This window comes from Delphinus delphis, chromosome 2 (assembly GCF_949987515.2).
Source record: "Delphinus delphis chromosome 2, mDelDel1.2, whole genome shotgun sequence".
Classification (NCBI taxonomy): Eukaryota; Metazoa; Chordata; class Mammalia; order Artiodactyla; family Delphinidae; genus Delphinus; species Delphinus delphis.
The window spans coordinates 77,017,484-77,035,680 of record NC_082684.1 but is presented as its reverse complement, the minus strand read 5'-3'; the positions used below and the strand labels follow the sequence as shown (position 1 = coordinate 77,035,680).

Below are 18,197 nucleotides of genomic sequence, written 5' to 3'. Positions count from 1 at the left end.
CAACAACTTTGTGGAACTGCCATTCCTGCCCCGGGCTGCCTATTGCCCGATTTCTTTTAACTGAGAGAGAAGTAAACTATTTTGCTTAAAGAAAAAAGCGGGGAAGGGGGTATTACTCTAATGGATTGAAGTGATCCTAAAACCAAGAATTCAAGCCTAGAGAGAATGAAGCAGGCCAAACTGCACAGTATTTTTTTTCCAAACAAATTTAATTCTGTTCCAGCCCCAAAGAAGGGGAAGCACCTAAATTTTAAAAATAAAAACTGCTCAAAAACTAAGTCACTAAAAAAATTAAACCCCCTCCCTTAGCAATAAATACTGAAATGATATATACACATGAGGCTTAGGAAGGAGGCAAGAACAGGAACCTTGGGAATTCTGTCCCATGACAAGGTCCCAACACTTCTACCAACTCCATGCTCTTTGCCTAAAACATAGAAGAGCAATGGAAGAGGCAGGAGATATACCAGGGACATGTGTGGCCCCAGAGAGAGCTGGAACACAACAGGAAAGAAAGAAGACACAAAGTGTCTTACAGGGCAGAGGAAAGGAAAGTTGTCATCTAAAACGTCCCCCCAATTCCAGTTGCGTCACTGGATCTGGCTGGTACAGTTGCCAAGTGCCCTTGAGCTTTTCTCCTCGCCTCTACTCCCTCTTTAGCATGCCATCCAAGGAAGGTCATTCACACTGTGGCCTCGATGCCACTGTGGCAGCCGCCTGGCTGCTGGAGCCCTGAGGCTTCCCATTCACCACCAGCAGGAGGGGCGTCTCCACACGAACACTGGAAAAGGAATAGTCCTGGAAAAGACAAATATACAGAGGCTCATTACAGATCCTAAGATGGAAGAAACTCCAGCACAGGGATACACCACCTGTGGCTTTCTCACCCCCTCCTTTCTACCTCCCGCAGCAGATATACCCCTTACCTCCATCTCACATTAAACAAAGCTGAACTAACATAGGGGATGTAATTTTCCCAAAGTTTTCAATCTTCAGAAGGAAAATCTGGGACAGGTAGAGTGCCAGTAACTGTCATTACAAGAATGGGACAATTCTGATTCAAAAAGAACAGGATCCTGGCACTGCCCAACAAAACGGTCCCACCAGCTCTACAGAATCTTCCCTTCCCACAGTGTTTATCATAAATTATAACTAAATACACACAGCAGCCAAGCCAGAGCCAATAGAAAGTCTGAGAAACTCTTAGATCAAGTGTTTGTAAAGTTATAAATTAATCTGCCTAATATAAATTAGACTTACTTCTCCTTTAATATCAGGAGGAATTAACAAAATGTAGGTTTAAACATTCTCCTAATAACGGAAAACATCAGCTCAATTTATCAGTTCAAATGTACATTAAGTTGCAAAATGTGTTGTTAAAAGATCTTTATCCAAAAAATACTGTTCCACTTGGAGTATAAAGGAGGTTCTTTTGAGTCAAAATAAAGAAGTGAATTAAACAGTTTTCGTAAATCAATTTTTAAAACATCCTAACAGGAACATGGGCAAGTGACCAAAAAAAAGCAATTTATAAAAGAATTATAGTCAATAAACATATGATAAAATTTTCAACCTCACCAATAATCAAGAAACCAAAGCCAAACAATATTGATGCTATACTTTTCATGTAAAATCAGCAAATAATTTTTCAAAGGTTTCTATACAGAGTTGCAAAGAAAACCATAGAAAAACAATTACTGACATCCACGGTTGATATTAACTGGTACAACCTTCCAAAAAATAGTTTGGCAATATGTATCAAAAGTCTTAGAGGGACTTCCCTGGTGGCGCAGTGGTTAAGAATCCACCTGCCAATGCAGGGGACAAGGGTTCGATCCCTGGTCTGGGAAGATACCACATGCCGCGGAGCAACTAAGCCCATGTGCCACAACTACTGAAGCCCGTGAGCCCTAGAGCCCACGCACTGCAACTACTGAGCCCACGCACCACAACTACTACTGAAGCCTGCAGGCCTAGCCCTGCGCACTGCAACTACTGAGTCCACACACCGCAACTACTGAAGCCCGCGTGCCTAGAGCCAGTGCTCTGCAACGAGAAGCCACAGCAATGAGAAGCCCGTGCACCGCAACGAAGAGCAGCCCCCGCTTGCCACAACTAGAGAAAGCCTGCGCGCAGCAACAAAGACCCAACGCAGCCAAAAAAAAAAAAACCACAGTCTTAGAATTCTGCATACCCTTTGGAGCCAGGATTCTACCTTAGAAATTCACTTAATTTCTTTAATGAATTAATTAAATTTATTTAATAATCATGGATATGCACAGATATTAAAATATTTACTAAGGTACTTTTATAGTAAGGAACAATTATTAATAATCTAGATCTGGGGTCAGCAAATTTTTTCTGTAAAGAGTCAAATAATAAATATTTCAGGCTTTGTGGGTCATATAGTCTCTGTCACAGAACTATTCATCTCTGACACTAGCAGAAAAGCAGCCACAGACAACAGTAAACAAATGGGTATACTTTGTTTCAAAAAAATTTAATTACAAACACTGAAATTTTAATTTCCTGTAATTTTCATGTATCACAAATTATTATTATTCTTTCAATTGTTTTCATTAAAAAATATAAAAACCATTCTTGGCTCACAAGCCATACAAAAACAGGCAGTGAGCCAGAATTGGTCAACCAGCCAGAGTTTGCTGACTGACCCTTAATCTAAATGGGGAAAAAGCGGTTAAATATCTGCTCTTGTAGAGTTTTGTAAGGATTAAATGATCCAATGCAGGCCATAAAACTCTTTGCACAGTGTCTAGCAGTCAGTAAATTTTAACTATCATCATCATCTTCATCACCACCTCTATGTGTTAATTCAAAACAATGTTGCAGAATATGGAAAACCACAGGAAATGTTCACAAACATTTGCATATAATACTCCACTCATAATTAAAAATATACATACAAATGTGTACATAAATTTATGAAAAGACTGGAGGTTTACATACCAAACTGTTAACAGTAATAACATCTGACTGACAATATTTTAGTCCATTTTTTAAAATTTATTTTTATTGAAATAATTGGCATATAACATTATGTAAGTTTAAGGTATTAATCAACATGTTAATTTGATATATTTATATATTGCAATATGATTACCACCATTACATTAGCTAACATCTCTATCACATCACATAATTATCATTTCATTTTTATGGTGGGAACAATTAAGATCTAGTCTCTTGGCAACTCTGAAGTTTATAATACCATATTGTTGTCTATAATCACTATGCTGTGCATTAGATCTCCAGGACTTATTTACCTACTGGTTGCAAGTTTATACCTTTAAACAACATCTCCCCAATTCCACCATCCCAGGATAATCACCATTCTACTCTCTGTTTTCACAGTTCGGCTTTTTAAGATTTCACATGTAAGTGATATCATATGTATTTGTCTTTCTCTGTTCAGTCCATTTTTTAAATTCTTTTTGTTTACTAGTAGTTTTTTAGTAAAGAAAAGTAAAACTATTAGTAAAAAATAAATCACATATCCGTGTGTAAATATAGGATATCATACAACACACACACACATATATATGCATTATTTTATGTATATTTTTTAGAAGAGGTAAACGTGCCCCACTCTGAGAGCCTATGAGGTGAGAAAGAATCCTAGCCATCACTCACCTTTCCCTTGTGCTGAATTCGGTGAAGCCGAAGGTTAGGCTCAGGGATGGCTACAGAGTCCCCAATGAGCACTCCCCAGCTCTGCACCATATTATATACCATCACTGCACAGCAAGGTCCATCTGAATCTACCAGGCCAAATGTACTGCCAGGTTAAGATGGGTTAAGAGAGAGAAGAGAGAAAAAAAAAAAAAAAGCTTTCTTAGTTACTTATTTAGAACTCCTATGACAGGTACTATCATTCACTATGTACATCTGAGGGCTCATTTGTCTTAGATATGTATCTTTAGAGAACATGCACAAGACTCATCAATCTGTCACTTTTCTAAGAACTTGGGACACATTCAACAAATATTAATAATGAACTAGTTCGAAAGCAATTGTACCCCAATAAAGATGTTAAAAAAAAAAAATGAACTAGTTCGAAATGTTGCAGCGGAACAGTATTTCTGCTCTATCAATTTAACTATCACAACCTTCATCAAACTCGCTAACCATTACTGTCAATTTAATTTAATTCCACAAACTTTCACTGAATACCTATCATGTGTCAGGCACTGTGAGCGAGCTTATTAGTCTAGTGGGTGCCAGACAATTAGACCATCACTGACAGTACAACTGCAATAGGTGCCAGAATAGCTTTTTGCTTGTGATGAATTCAGTGAAGCCAAAGGTTGGGCTGTGGGAGCCCAGAGGAGAAATGTCTAAATCAATGGAAAGCCAGGAAGGTTTCTGTGAAGAGGAGACCCTCAAACTGAATCTTAAAGAATGAAAAACTACCTGGATTAAAACAGGAGAACTAATCCTCAGTGGAAATAAAAAATCTCTAAGGGAAGGGGATATGGCTTGACTGGGAAGGAACATAAGAGAACTTCTGAGGTGGTGGTAATGTTCTCTATAGGTGTTTAGGTTATATGGGTGCATGCATTTGTCAAAACTTAGGAAATATGCACTAAGATCTGTACATTTCATTGTATGTAAATTTTACATAAAAAGAATAAAATTATGAACAAATATTGAACTGTACTTAATGACTGCATGCTGAAGTATTTAGAGGAAAGTACACTAATGTCTGCAATTTACTTTGAAATGGACCAAGAATAAGAGAGACCAACAGATGAATAGGGGACTAAATAGATCGGTGATAAACTAAGTATAATAAAATATTAATAGTAGACTATAGGTACACAAATGTTCACTGTAAGATTCTTTCAATTTCGCTGTATGTTTGAGAATTTTTATAATAAAATGTTGGGGGAAAAATGTTATCTATATCAAGAAGCAGCAAGAAGATTATCCAGGCATAGTAACTGTGTGTAAAAACACAGAGGCATGAAAATAGCTGTTCTGAAACCTACAAAATAATCCCAAGGTTGGGACAAAAGGTACAAGCGTTAAAGTGACGAAGATAATGGACACGGGGAGGCAGGGAGAAAATCATAAAGCGTTTTGGGTGTTAAGCTAAAGAGTTAAAACTTCATCCTAAAAGCTACACAGTACCAGTAAGAGATTTTAAACAAGAAATAGCAAGGGTCAGATCTGCATCTGGGAAATATTTCTCTGTACTGTGGAACACTGGAGGAAAAACAGGGAACAGGGAGACTTGTCTGTTGATGTGTTAAGAGGCTTTATTAAATTAGTAAAGACAGGAAAGTAGGGACTAAAAGGTATATCTATTGGACTTGGTGATTGCCTCAAAGCAAGAGAATGGAGAAGTCTAGAACAACTTCCAAAAGTCTTAATTAAGTGACTGAGTAGAGGTGGCACCATTGATTGAAAAGGAATTCAGGGAGGACAAACAGGTTGCCAGAGAAAGATGAGGTGAGTAATTCTGAACATACTGAGTTAGAGGTTTCTTATTATAGCCCAGAGGCAGCTAGATAAAGGAATCCAAAAGTTGGAAATGAGCCCTGGGCTGGAGCTAGACCTGTGAGCATAGAAGAGGCAGCCAAAGACTTGGGTTTGTATGACGTCACCAAATGAGATGACCTATAAGTGAGATGGTGAAGAATCGATGCTCATGCCATCACTTGGCACACCCAAATTCACAGCAAACACTGCAAATCAAGCACAGCATTCTCCTGGTGAAACCAGTCAAAGCCTCAGAATCCTTCTTTACAGTAAATCATGCAGCCACTGCCAAGTGATCAAAGTTGGCATCTATTTGCCATCCTGACATAGACAGAAAAGAGGAAAGGAACAAAAGCAGAGTCCGCCTAGACCTTAACACTTAGAAATTGCACATAAAAAGAGGAGCAGCAAAATATTTGTTCTCAAGGGCCCCTAAAACCCTACCTTTGTCTATATTTCTTTCTCATTCCTCTTAACTCTAGGGTCTGCTCTAGTAACTACACTTTTCTCAACTATCTTCTTGCTCTTCAATTGTTCAAATTCATATACCATGAAAATGCCATGGAGGAATATCAGGCATACAATGGGAGTTATATTTTAGTTTGAATGGAGCAGAAGGGATATGAAAGGAAACAGTGACAGAGAAATCAGAATGCTTCCAGTAGAAGCTACTGGATCAAACACTGGTGATCCCAGAAACAAAAAAAAATTCAGTAGAAAACAGGAAAAGGAAACTGGTCAACCAGGGATTGGGAAGTGAGTGAAGGACCAAGGAATGATGATACTGATCAAACCCTCATTTTTCAAGAGTTAAAAATTTTCTAAATGAATATTTTTAACTCATTTCCTCTGCTAGACTATAAGCACCCTTCATTTGGGTGTGTTACTTTTTTTTTTTAACTCCCTACAACACACATAGCAGATGCTCAATGAATATTTGTTGAATAACATCTGAGAGAATCTCTCCATCAGGCCATAAATTCAAACTCAAAGCTCACCTTCCAGAACTGCTTAGGCATACCTAAGTCCAAACAGGACTTAGAATTCTTCCTCTTCGTGCCTCTATGATCATGAAAACACAAAGAGGTAGGAGAATTTTAAGGTTTCCATCTGTCTCATAAAAAAAAAGTAGCTGTCAAATTTCAGCTTCGAATATAGGAGTCCACAGAACACCAAGCTCAGGGAAAAAATGGACGGTGACAGAATCTATAGAGATTGTTAGATATCACCTAAACAATACTTGCTCACAGAAGGGAAGACAGTCACAGAAGGGAAGCAGAACTCACTAATCTCTGACCACGAACAATGTCCTCAACTTTTAGAGAAAGGCCAGGAAATAAGAGCAACTAGTTTAAAAGGATGAAAAAGAGAAAAGGCAACAGAAACTCACAAGGGGACTTTCTCCTCCGTAGTAAGGCTGAACACCACCTTTCCCAGGACCACAGCTCCACTATTTACACCAGGCTGCAGAGCACTCAGGGGCTTGCGCTCCAGGGTCACCTTCTGCCCAGAGGCTGACTGATAGTGCCCATCTCCACAAGGGCCTAGATGGGCTGGGCGCAAGCTTCCCAGCATGCTCTGTAACTTTCTGGTCTTCACCTTCCCCTGCAAAGGAAAAGGAAATAGGTAAGAAGCTGGGAACTGATGGGGAGGGTGGGAGGGAGGGAGACGCAAGAGGGAAGAGATATGGGCATATATGTATATGTATAGCTGATTCACTTTGTTATAAAGCAGAAACTAACACACTATTGTAAAACAATTGTACTCCAATAAGGACGTTAAAAAAAGAAGCTGGGAACTAGTCACTCTCCTTGAGAGTCTAGTCCTCCCCTCCCACCTACCCACTTCTATAGGGTCACTACTACGAGGCCTACTTTATTCTTATTTTATTGGCCTACAGCAGAATAAAAAAGCAGAATTCAGCATTTAGACATCTCTACCTTGCTCTCAAGGAGGCTGGTTAATCTATTCAGGAAATCCAGGAGTTGCTGCTCTCGCTGCTGGGGCTCTGGCCAGGCAGGGTCCAGTGCTGCAGCCCGAGAAAAGCCTTCCAGGGCCTCCCCATAATTCTCTTCGTATTTATGTAACTGCACAAGAAGTAACCAAAAAACCTCCCAATTATTAAGTGTGTTCAACACAAACTATCCGTGGGGTGGGGGGAGGGGCTGGGGAGAGATTAGTAATAGCACAGTGGGCTAGGAATCTAGAGAAATAAACTGTTTTCCTTCCCAGCTGTCTTCCTCTTCTACAGATGAACAGCCTGAAGAGCCAGTAAACACCTTACATCCTGGCCAAGGTGATCACAACCCCAAAGATGGAATCATTTCAAAGAAGCTAACTTCCAAACTCTACAACAGTTAAGTTGTATATATTGGGTGATTCTATTTTTATTTTTAACAGTTTACAATGAACACTTCAGGAAAGTCTTCTGAACTGTGTCCCCCATCCTCTATTTACCCTCCCACCAACTCAGCCCCTTTTCCTTTCCCTCCAGATACTTTACTCAAACTAAGCTAGCTTTTCCCAGAAATAATTTGGCTTTCCTCTCACAGTTTGTACCCAACCTTGTCCCTGTGAATACTCAGTCATCCTCACAGGCTAAGACCTAGATATCTTATGTATTTTACCTTCAGATGACCACTCCCCCACACAAATGATTTTTTTTTTTTTTTTACCGTTGCCCTGTTCAAATGAAGATCAGGATTGCTGGAAGCTGTCCTGTCAACCTTCTCCTATAGTGGGATAAAAAGATCATCAGTGGCTCTTGTCGCAGTCTTAAGGATGGCCATGCACAGCATGTCTTAAAACTCCTTACCCTGGAAAAATTTAAGTTTCTTGCTTGTCAAAATGTTTCCGAGGGCTTCCCTGGTGGCGCAGTGGTTAAGAATCCGCCTGCCAATGCAGGGAACATGCGTTCGATCCCTGGTCCGGGAAGATACCACATGCCACGGAGCAACTAAACCCATGCACCACAACTACAGAGCCTGCACTCTAGAGCCCGCGAGCCACAACTGTTGAGCCCACGTGCCACAACTACTGGAGCCCGTGCACCGAGAGCCCGTGCTCCGCAACAAGAGAGGGCACCACAATGAGAAGCCTGCGCACCACAACGAAGAGTAGCCCCCGCTTGCTATAACTAGAGAAAAACCCACACGTGGCAACAAAGACCCAAAAATAAAATAAATTAAAAAAAAAAAAGTTTCCTATACCCACACTGTTATACAGTAACTGCTTGTGTGGCACATACTACTCAATCCCTGAAACCTCAAGGATGAAAGGGTTTCGTATTTGCATGAAACTTTAAAATATGATTATAATTTATCCATGCAATAGTATAAAAATAGAAGAAATATGTGATTAACATCTGATAAAGGGACTTCCCCGGTGGCTCAGTGGTTAAGACTCTGTGCTCCCAATGCAGGGGGCCCAGGTTCAATCCCTGGTCAGGGAACTAAATCCACATGCATGCTGCAACTAAGAGTTCACATGCTGCAACTAAGGAGCCCACGAGCTGCAGTTAGGACCTGGCGCAACCAAATAAATAAATAAATAAGTCTGTCATACAGAGTGAAGTAAGTCAGAAAGAGAAAAACAAATACCCTACGCTAATGCATATATGTGGGATCTAAAAAACTGGTATGAACCTAGTGGCAGGGCAGGAATAAAGATGGAGACGTAGAGAATGGACTTGAGGACACAGGGCGGGGAAGGGAAGCTGGGATGAAGTGAGAGAGTGGCGTGGACATATATACACTACCAAACGTAAAATGGATGGCTAGCGGGAAGCAGCTGCATAGCACAGGGAGATCAGCTCAGTGCTTTGTGACCACCTAGAGGGGTGGGATAGGGAGGGTGGGAGAGAGGCTCAAGAGGGAGGGGACATGGGGATATATGTATACATATAGCTGATTCATTCTGTTGTATAGCAGAAACTAATACAACATTGTAAAGCAGATATATTCCAATAAAGATGAAAGAAAAAAAACCCTGGACCAACACAGGTTTGAACTGCATAGATCCACTTACATGTGAATTTTTTCCAGTAAAAACTACAATACTAAAAAAAAAGAAAAGAAAAAAAAAAAACTGATAAAAAATTTATTTTAATCAATAAGATGCTGGTATAAATGAGGAAAGCCTAGGAAAGAAATGATGTCAATTTAATGCATTTCCTCTGCCCATAAGCCTGGCTCCAGATACAAACATCTACATCCAAGCTCCCTTAAAACACACAGTGAAAGCCAAATTCTGATTCTCCAATTTCAATACAGGGCCAGAAACCACATGACAGTGCAGACAAATATGTTATGAAGAAACTGCTGGTGATGTTCATGGCTATGATCACTTTATTTTTTTAATTCTATTCATTGCCTGGCACACTGCAAAAGCACAAACAACATGAATTAAATTGTTTAAATGGTTGGTTCAACTATGTTTAAAAATGCAGGACTGATGAAGAAATTAAGAATTCAAAGCAACTGTTTAGCAGAAGCCAAACATAAACTTTTAAGGTAGTACATCATGCTTTAAAATGTAAACGTTTACCAGATTAAGAAATTAGAGTAAAATATAATTCCTCAGCCTGAAAATTTCCCTGATTGAAAAAAAGAACAACCCCACTGGCTATACAGGTTGAGTTAAATGCCACCATTAAGACTACAGTGAGAAGCATAGTGTGTGAGCAAGTCATATCTGTCATTTCTTAAAATGCCATTTTATTACTGCACACTTCTCTGTCATGAGTGTGAGTCCTACCAGTTGAGCTGCACTCATCGGTACAGCAGTGAGGGCAAGAGCACGACTGTGTGCCCACAGCTCCCGATTATGGCTGCATCAGAGTTCAACTGGGGTAATGCCAAACAAATAGTATGAGAAGTGTACTTTTTAAGAAATTAATCTGAGTTGAGCTATTTTTGAAATATAAAAATTGGTTGTATTTTTTAAAGCTATAATTCTTGTAGACGTCTTGTGGTTAAAAATTTGACTGTGCTTATTAAAAATGGTTATCTATGTTTTGCACTTCAGCTCTGTGAAAAATAAAGTTCCTGTGGGATGGTGAAAAAAGAACAGTTCCTAAACTGCAAACATGAATATAAGGTAGCTATATTCCTTATTCTGCCAGTCAGAGCAAAATAAATAATGGTAAGTTAAAAAGCAAGTCTCCAAGTCAAGAGAAAACAAAAGAAAGTGAATATGAAGCCTATATAAAAAGTGCTCAAAAGGTCAATGTAAACCTTGTAACAGCGAGCAGTCAGGCACTCAAGGCCTGAAGGAAATCCCCCTGCAAGTGGCTATCGATAGATATAAACATAGCCTGAAAGCTAAGGCAAAGCATGAGCTCCAGCGAATTAATCCCTAGGCTACAACATGGAATGGGCTACATGCTGTTTTCCATTTTAGTCTGTGGGAAGTCCAGAGCCATACTATCTAATGGTGAACCTGGGGATACTGCTTAATTTATACTTAAGTATCAGAGTTTTTATTTTTCTTTAAAAATGTACACGAATATTAACAAGCATTATTTTCACACAGAACATATTAAAGAGATGAACATGTTGGCATGGGCTCTGTGGTTTGGTTATGCACGCCTGTACGAAATCCAAACAGCTCAAGGAGCTACCTAGCACTGAGGCACACACTGCAAGTGGCTGCTAATACTCAAGTTATAGGAAGAGATACATCACCTTTGCACAACCAGGTCTGCGAAACTACGCACACTGGACGCCAGCGAACACCGCCCGTGCGTCTTGCTAAAAAGCCACGAGGAAGACTGAACAACACTCTTGTTTCTGCTGCTGTCTCTATATATCTTGCCTGGGTGACCATAAATACTTACTGCTTGGGCATAGGCACTGAGGGCTTGCTGGGAGATCTTAGGGTTCTGGCCAGTGTTAAAGTAAAGAGAAAGGTACGCATTCCCCAGAATATCTGAAAGAGAAACACAGGGTTCCGCATGTAAGGAGCTTGAAGTCGCCACTCAATCCTAACAAGGAAAAGGCCGAACAGACTAAAAAATCCACAACTCTTCTTGGATGCATAAGAAAGGGGATAACACAGGGCAAACTGCTGCCCCCAGAATTGGAGAGACCCGTGAATACAGGGAGTTATGGCTTAGCAGAGCAGAAACTTATGAGCTACCACAGGAACACTGCTGGGGTAGGAAAACCTGAACTGAAATTGATGAATTCTGGAGGCTCAGTGTGGACAAGCCCAGGGGTCCCAGTCACAAGGGAGTCCCCACAATATTGTGAGATTTACCTCCAGGAACTCAACCAGATTCCCACAGCAAATATCGGAGAAGAACATCCTCATATTTCCAGCAGAGGGAGGGGGCAAAGGAAATTTTTTTGAAATATGCCAGAACACTCTCTTCTTCTTCTTGTTTTTGTGGGTTTTTTTGGCCACATCACATGGCTTATGGGATCTCAGTTCCCCGATCAGGGATTGAACCCAGGCCATGGCAATGAAAGCCTGTGATCTTAACCACTAGCCTACCAGGGAACTCCCAAGCACTCCATTCTTAACAAGGCCTGCCCTCAGGAGAAACTAATTAACCAGAGTCTAACCTGCTATCAGTTATCAGAGGGTAACTGACCTAAGGAAGAGAAATACCCAACTCCAACCCACTCTAGCCATCCTGTCCCACCTAAGGGGGTTGCGGGGGAAGAGAAAAAAACTAAGAAACTCAATGATGGATCATCTCAGAGCTCAAGTTCAAAGTATAAATATTTTGGTTACCCTCAAAAGTCTATATGAAAGGCCCCACGTCTGAAACAAACCATTGATGACACTAAACTTACAAGTATACCCAAAATTCCACTGGGATAAAGAGGCAAACATGGACACAAAGGAGAAACTACAACCGACTGCACAAAAGCCCTGCCTTGCTTATATGGAAACATAAGCCTCCTCTCTTGGATGAAAAGGTCCAAGAGTTCCTAGAATAGTGGTTCATCAAAATATCTTTTGCGTTTCTTCAAAGCAAAGATGCCCTGGCTTCACACTTATTGGAGTCAGACTCAATAGATGGGCTCCAGATGATTCTGGTGTGCAGCCACAGTTGAGAACCACTGCTCTAGAAACTTGCCGGAGATCTTTTGAGAGCACTCACACCAAGAGCGGCCATCAAGGATGTCCATCTGCACAGCCAACTTAGCCTGTCGGACACTGTCCATGACATGGCGAGAATGTTCATCTCCAGAGTCAGTCCGCAGTTGGCGAAGCACCATTGACAGGTTTTGAAGGGAGACTTTGTTCTTGCACTGCAAATGCAGAAGGCGTATATTCAACCTTTGTGATTCTAGTTCCCCTTTCCAGATCTACTCTATCTCAATCTTATTTTAATTTTTCATCTTAATTCTTACTGCCATCTGTGTCTTAGACCCCCATTTACAGGACCAACTTGGTTACTAACTTTTCTTCACTTCTCATCTACCCCTGAACCTGATCCAATCATCTTCTTCCTTTCTCAGTCCCCTGTCCCTGTTTCCCCCACTTCTGATTCTGTTCTCCTAGTTCCAGTACAATTCTACTCTGGTATTCATGATCTAGGGAAACTCACAGAACCAAAGAAATCCCATCCTTCCCATCTGTGTTTTCCAAGGGCATAGTGGGTGGCTCACATGGGTGAGAGCTCCTGAGAAGCAGGTGTGGGCAGCTGCAACATCCCCTTTTTTCCAGTACACCTCACCCAGCTGGTTCCAGGCTTCCACCAGCTTGGGCTCCAGCTTCACAGCCTTTGACAGAAGCTCCTCAGCCTTAGGGCTATAGTTAGGAGTCACATTCAGTGCCTTCCCAGTTAGCATCAGAACCTGTGCCTTGCCCTGGACAGAACCTAGGAAGAAGGGAAAAGAAAAGTGGAAAGGAAAGTGGAAACCCAGCAGTCTTACAGGTAAGACTAGAGTACTCTCTCAAGGAATAACCCCATGCCAGTTCTAGGAATGAAATAATTGAGAAAATCTTTATGAACAAATCATTTATTGAAAACCTACCACATGCAGTGTACTGTCAGAAAACAGGGTACCAAAGAAAGCATTATCCCTACCTTTGAGGGGCTTACAATCTAGTGGAGAGGACAATGCATATCCATGGAAAATCAAAAAAACAATGACAAGGAGCAGATGGCATACACCCAATGAATGGACTTTACAAAGTGAAAAGGAGAAAAGACAAGACACTCCAGGGAGAAAAATGATGTAAACGAACAGGCAGAAATACATGTGGCATGTTCGTGGGAGAATGGATGGTTCAACCTGAATGAAACAAAAAGTTCCTTTGTAAGTAGGTAGTCAGAGATAAGGGTAGGAAAAAAAAAAAGTCAGACAATGGAGACTTGAATACCAAGTGAAGAGGTCTGGACTTCAATCCGTCAAAAGTAGGAATCTTTGAAGATACTTGAGCAGAGAGGCAGACAAGGAATGAGAGTAAATGCATGAAGTAAGGATTTAGAAACATAATGGCCATGGTCATTATTTAAGTTGATTTGGAAGTAAAAGAAATTAGAGGCAGAAAGGTCAGTTAAGAAGATTACTGCAATAGTAATCAAGCAACAAGCATGCTCTTTTTTATTTCATGGCACTGGGAAATGGAGTTTAGAGAGCTGAAAGGCTGCCATCCTTGCACAGGCACCTTTAGAAGAAATATTGTTGTACCATCTTGTGGCAGCCACAAATAGGATACCAAAGAGTCTACAGAGAGAGCAAAACTCCATCACATTTCAGTGAGGGACCAGGGGTTGGCATGTTCTTTTGGGACTCATACCCACTACTTCCTCCATCTGCTGCAGGGTCTTCTCCATCTCCTCCCGCACATCCTGTTGCTTCCTCCCAGCATCCTCAACACTGTGTGTCTCGAAATAGCACTCTCGAAATGAATAGAGCCGATCCACCAGTTCCTAGGAAGTATAAGAATGGTAGCATTAAGTGCAGAGAATACCAGACAAGTAAACTTGAGATTGGCGAGCCATACCAGCTTTTGGCCTGGAAATGCTGATTCTCTACCTTACCTAAGAATGACACAAGAGGCAGGTGGACAGGTCTATCAAAATACCACAGATCGTGAAGGAAAGTAGCCCAGCCCACTCTCACACTGTCCCAAGCCAGTCTGCACCATCATGATACTTCTCTCCTCCCAGATCCAGCAGAGCTTCCAAAATGACCAAGCACTTCACATACCATAGCCAGGAGGGAGGAAACGCTTTGCAACTTGAGATAAAACAAAGTTAATAAGATCATCCTATTCTGGTACTGGTCCCCAAAGTGTAAAACTTCGAAATTTACCTTTTAAAACTGGACTTCCTGACAAAAACAATACCTTACCCCTGATTATTCCTATGTCGGTGTCTGAAAATACATGACCACTGTGAACATGACAAACAAGTAAGAGTCGTTTTCCACAACAAACAGACCAATTTAAGCTTGATAACCTTGGTATTTTTTTACAGAGTTTTGAGTCTTTAAACACTTGTGCTTTTGTTTGTTTTATTTTTGTCAAGTCACCTTCTGGCTCTCTTGCATTCTTTCCAAGTAAATGTTCTCTTTCCTCTTTTAAATATCTCTATCCCTGAGTCTTCCTGGGACACCAGTCAAAGCTTTTCCATTATCTAGTCTTTTCCTAAAACAAAACAGCAGCAGAAAGGTATAATCTAATCCTACCAAGTCTTATCAACCACCTCCACATCACATCCCAAATCCGTCCATCTGTCTCCATCTCTCTATGACTATCCTCATTACTTGCCTGGACCATTTCAATAGCTTCTTAACTGGTCATCCTGCTTCTACTCTTTCCCATTCTCCTCACTATAGCTGGAGTGGCCTTACAGAAATGTACCTCATGTCACAACACTCAGATAGTTTCCCACTGCAGACAGAATAAAATCCAATTCCTTATCACGGCCTAGAAGACTGTAAGATCTGACCTCCCACCATTCATCCTGACACAGACTTCTTATCACTCTCCTACAATTCTCAAGCCACACTGGCTTTCATCTAGTTCCTCAAATCCACTAAGCCTAATCCTTAGCTTTTCCCTCTGCCTGGACATTCTTTCTCCTGACCTTTGCATGGCTCATTTCTCATCATTATTTAGATCTCAGTTCAAATATCAATTTTTCAGAGAGGCTCTCCCTGACTACCCAAACTAAAGTAACCCTTTCCTCCTCCGCCCCACTGTTAAATCACACTCTTACCTTCCTTCATGGTACTTATTTGAAATTATGTGGCCTATTCATTAATCATCCATTGTCTATCTCCACCACTGGAATGTAAGCTCCATGATGGGAGTATCTTAATCAGTTTAGTTTAGAGCTATACCTGAGCACTACCAGAGGGTGTGGGACATGATAGGCTCTCATTAAATAAATCAATGAATCTCCCTTTCTCTAACAAATACTTATGTACTATACTTAATTTAAAATCCTACCCAGAATGAAGAAGTTAGACTATCACTTTCTGCAGCAGTGCTTTTCAAGTTGTGTTGCGTGTATTATTTCCAGGACCCAGCTACAGACATTCTGATGTTAGTGGTTTTAGCAGAACCCAAAATTCTGCATTTTAACAAGCACCCTGCATGACTTTAATAAAAATGATCTGTAAAACACACTTTGAGAAAAATCGTTTTATATATTCCTTCTAACTTAAAATGTCTGTAACAATGAAATAAAGTTTACCACCATTCCTATGAATAGCAACATCACCATCCTTTTCCTCTCTCTACTGCATTCTCCTATTCCATCCCTGCACCTTCCCCACTCACCCCCAAGATACCCCAGGTATCCTCTACCTAGCTGCTTAGGGCATCTACCACAAATCAAAGCAGGAAAAGACAGCTCTCAGCAAATACTACAACCCATTTCCTTTTATCCTGCAATCAGCACAGCTACATATTAAGAATTATAGAAAAGGTCTTATTGTTTGTTTTTAGTTGTTATAGCAAACATGCAAGAAATTGTTTGATTTTGTTGTTGGTTTGTTTTCCTAGAGTGAACATTTTTAATAACTTTTTTCTCATGGCAAAAATCAATATATATTAGTTGTTAAAATTCAAATAGGTACATGTAAAATAGAAAAGGTTAAAAATTCCTCATAATTATTCCAATAACCTCAGAGATAACCACTGCTTAGTTAACCTTTTCAGGTTTTTCTCTACATATATACAAACATACATACACAAACAACGTTTGTAATATGGAGCCAGGATTGAGAATCTCTGATTTCAGTCAGTCACACTAGTGAATAAAATTAAATTAATTAGGGCTTCCCTGGTGGCGCAGTGGTTGAGAGTCCGCCTGCCGATGCGGGGGACACGGGTTCGTGCCCCAGACCGGGAAGATCCCACGTGCCGTGGAGCGGCTGGGCCCGTGAGCTATGGCCACTGGGCCTGCGCGTCCGGAGCCTCTGCTCCGCAGCGGGAGAGGCCACAGCAGTGAGAGGCCCGAGTACCGCAAAAAAAAATAGATAAATAAAAATTAAAGTAATCAAAGTCAACTGGATGTGAAATAAAGCTCACACTCTAAAAAGCGTTATTATTTTAATCTGCTCAGGAAACAAAGAAATCTCACCAATGTTTAAACTTTTGCAGTAGAAGCCTTTAAGAAAGTTACAAGCCTGTCATAAGCCTAATGTTTAAATTTCAGGCTGTCTTAGAACACAAAAAACTCAGTTTCTGAGGTTTAAGAAAAATCTTCGGTCATCAAAAGAAAGGTAAAGAACCAAGCAATTAGTTAGCTCCTACCTACCAAGTACAAAAGACTGTCCCACTCACCACAGTCAACTGTGGACTGGGTGAAGTCTGGAGACTTCTGCCCCAGGCCCCAAACTGGAATTGCACAGTGTGCAAAAAATCAAAACAGTTAAGTTCTAAGGGGAGTAACCAGAATACACGCGGTGCAAGCCACTACTGTGATCGCTGCCAATTTGAAAGCAGAAACGTACTGGTCTTTGTGGGGATCAACACAACATGCGATAGGTAACAGCTCCTGCAGATCTTCCAAACACAAGTGTATGCTATTTGTTGTGAGTGAATTGAGGGGACAAAAAATTCCCAAGAATGTACAGGAATAAAGTTAGCAATAAATCCTCTTCCCAACAGGTCTGAAATTGAGTGCAGTCAGGTCAGCAGCAGGCGGTTCCAACAAACTGGCTGCGCCCGTCCCCTGCCCGGGACCTCCCCTAGCCAGCTGTGGCTGCACCTTCGGGAGTTGTTATAGTAACCACACAGACACCAGCGGCGGGTATATGTCAAGAAATTCGAAGGCACTGCATAAACTGGGCTCTCTACTTCCTCCCGAGTAAGACCGAGTTTAATCTATGGCTTCACCTGCAATTTCGGCAAAATCTCCTTGACTTCTTCCTCTTCCTCAGCCATCATTTCCCAGACACCCTTAGCTTCTCCGCCCCCAACTTTATAACCACAGAGACGCATACCCGTCCCCACCATGGAGCCACAGCGACATCTAGAGCTCTGGAGGCTTACCGCGCCTGAGTTTTCAAAGAAGCTGGTTTTGAGCTGGTTTTCAAAGAAGGGCGTCGCTCCAAACCTAATTAACCCAATGCCTATAGCTCAAAGGAAATGGTCTGCAATCACTTTCGAATTCATAAACTTGTTTCTTTTCCAAATCCTGTAAACAAAATATTCTCAGATTGAGTGTATACATATTATTGTTTCGTATCTTCCTATTTATTTATACCAAGATTATA

At 40.9% G+C, this 18,197-nt stretch overlaps 1 protein-coding gene across 1 annotated transcript; it reads right to left on the bottom strand.

Annotated features, from left to right (window-relative positions):
• Positions 1-197: 197 nt before the first annotated feature.
• Positions 198-17,879, bottom strand: TTC5 (tetratricopeptide repeat domain 5). Its single transcript, XM_060003536.1, has 10 exons — positions 17,818-17,879; positions 14,263-14,395; positions 13,125-13,336; positions 12,614-12,764; positions 11,339-11,430; positions 8,178-8,234; positions 7,443-7,589; positions 6,893-7,107; positions 3,652-3,796; positions 198-798 (listed from the first exon to the last, which is right to left on the bottom strand). The coding sequence occupies exons 1-10, from the start codon at positions 17,866-17,868 to the stop codon at positions 679-681; spliced, it is 1,323 nt and encodes a 440-aa protein (XP_059859519.1). The 5' UTR covers positions 17,869-17,879; the 3' UTR covers positions 198-678.
• Between the last annotated feature and the right edge of the window lie 318 nt (positions 17,880-18,197).